Source organism: Palaemon carinicauda, chromosome 14 (genome assembly GCF_036898095.1).
Source record: "Palaemon carinicauda isolate YSFRI2023 chromosome 14, ASM3689809v2, whole genome shotgun sequence".
NCBI classification, from domain to species: Eukaryota; Metazoa; Arthropoda; class Malacostraca; order Decapoda; family Palaemonidae; genus Palaemon; species Palaemon carinicauda.
The window spans coordinates 133298380-133300466 of NC_090738.1; the positions used below are offsets into that span (position 1 = coordinate 133298380).

A 2087-nucleotide genomic window follows, 5' to 3' on the forward strand; every position below is an offset into this window, starting at 1 on the left:
TATCTAATAATAATAATAATAATAATAATAATAATAATAATAGCCTATCTAGTAATAATAATAATAATAATAATAATAATAATAATAATAATAATTATAGCCTATCTATTAATAATAATAATAATAATAATAATAATAGTAGTAGTAGGTGAATGTATCAGAAATGAAGAGTTGTGGGAGCTGCTATATACATATGATTTGGTGAATTACCACTGAAAATGAGCTAGAATTACAAAGGGTGGTAGAGTGGCAAGAACCTTTGTAAAGAGGTGGCTTGTGGCTAAATGTGGATAAGACTGAAGCTATGGTGACCTGTAAGGAATGGAGGGATAGGATACCAATACACGAAAGTAGAGGAGCAGTTATAAACCATGAAGAACAATTTAGAAACTTGGGATCTACTATAAATCAGGAGAGAGAATGTGAAGCTGAAGTTGAGAATAGGGTAAAAGCAGCTTGGGGAAAGTGATGGAAGTTAGAGAGAGGTAGCAGGAGTGGTATGTGATTAGAAAAGGCCAATCAAGGTTAGGGGCAAGATCTATTGAACAGTAATAAGATCAGTGTTAATGTATGTATCAGAAACATGGGCTTTAAGAAGAAAAGAGGAAGCAACGTTTTTTATGGAGATGAGAAAGCCTAGGTAGATTATGGGAATATCACTGTTTGAAAGATTGGAAAATGATGAAATAAAAAAGACGGCAGGTGAGGATGAGGAGAGAGTGAGGAGGGCTTTGGGGGAACCTGTCAAGAGGACACACTATTGTTCTAAACCATCACTCATACATATTCTGGCACTAACCATAACACTAATACACACTATGGTCCTAAACCTATCACTAATACACACTATGGTACTAAACCTATCACTAATGCACACTATGGTACTAAACCTATCACTAATATACGCTATGGTACTAAGCCTATCACTAATAAACGCTATGGTACTAAACCTATCACTAATATACGCTGTGGTACTAAGCCTATCACTAATACACACTATGGTACTAAGCCTATCCCTAATACGCACTATAATACTAAGCCTATCACTAATACACACTATGGTCATAACCCTATCACTGATACACACTATGGTACTAATCCCGTTACTAATACACACTATGGTACTAACCCCGTTACTAATACACACTATGGTTCTAAGCCTATCACTAATACACGCTATGGTCCTAAGCCTATCACTAATACACACTTTGGTACTAAACCTATCACTAATACACACTATGGTCCTAAACCTATCACTAATACACACTATGGTACTAACCCTGTCACTAATACACACTATGGTCATAACTCTATCACTAATATACGCTATGGTCCTAAGCCTATCACTAATACACACTTTGGTACTAAACCTATCACTAATACACGCTATGGTACAAAACCTATCACTAATACACACTGGGGTACTAACCCCGTCACTAATACACACTATGGTTCTAAGCCTATCACTAATATACGCTATGGTACTAAATCTATCACTAATACACACTATGGTCCTAAACCTATCACTAATACACACTATGGTACTAATCCTGTCACTAATACACACTATGGTCCTAAACCTATCACTAATACACACTATGGTACTAAACCCAGCACTAATATACGCTATGGTACTAAGCCTATCACTAATACACGCTATGGTACTAAACCTATCACTAATACACACTATGGTACTAAACTTATCACTAATATACGCTATGGTGACGCTAGTAAAACCAAAATTACCTTAGAATTACCTTAAAAATTACCTTGAAACCATGAAAATTACCTCAAACTAAGGAAATTACCTTAAAATTTTAAACCCTTGACCTAACCCTATCACTAATACACACTATGGCACTAAGCCTACACTCTGTAGTGCTACACCAAACTCTGATACACATTTTTGTACACTTATTCAACACTAGGCCTATACGCACTTTAATATTAGGCCTACCATCTAAAGCTGAGATTGACTGACGCAATGAAAAAAACAAAATCTTATTTTAGATGTCAGTGCCACGAGGTGGGAACTTGATCCGACGCCATCTTGAATTTGCAAATTTTCAACCAAGTTAAAATCTTTA

General features: G+C 35.6%; 1 protein-coding gene across 1 annotated transcript; it reads left to right on the forward strand.

Moving 5' to 3' along the window:
- Window positions 1–304: 304 nt before the first annotated feature.
- On the forward strand, window positions 305–1762 carry LOC137653033 (trophinin-like). Its single transcript, XM_068386425.1, has 2 exons — window positions 305–445; window positions 920–1762. The coding sequence occupies exons 1-2, from the start codon at window positions 305–307 to the stop codon at window positions 1760–1762; spliced, it is 984 nt and encodes a 327-aa protein (XP_068242526.1).
- Window positions 1763–2087: the final 325 nt, after the last annotated feature.

Bases quoted from the DNA above. Each gene is read 5' to 3' on its own strand.
- LOC137653033 (XM_068386425.1), top strand. From the start codon at position 305: ATGGTGACCTGTAAGGAATGGAGGGATAGGATACCAATACACGAAAGT. The intron at 446-919 runs GTAAAAGCAGCT...TATGGTACTAAG, and splicing joins AAGCTGAAGTTGAGAATAGG to CCTATCACTAATAAACGCTA.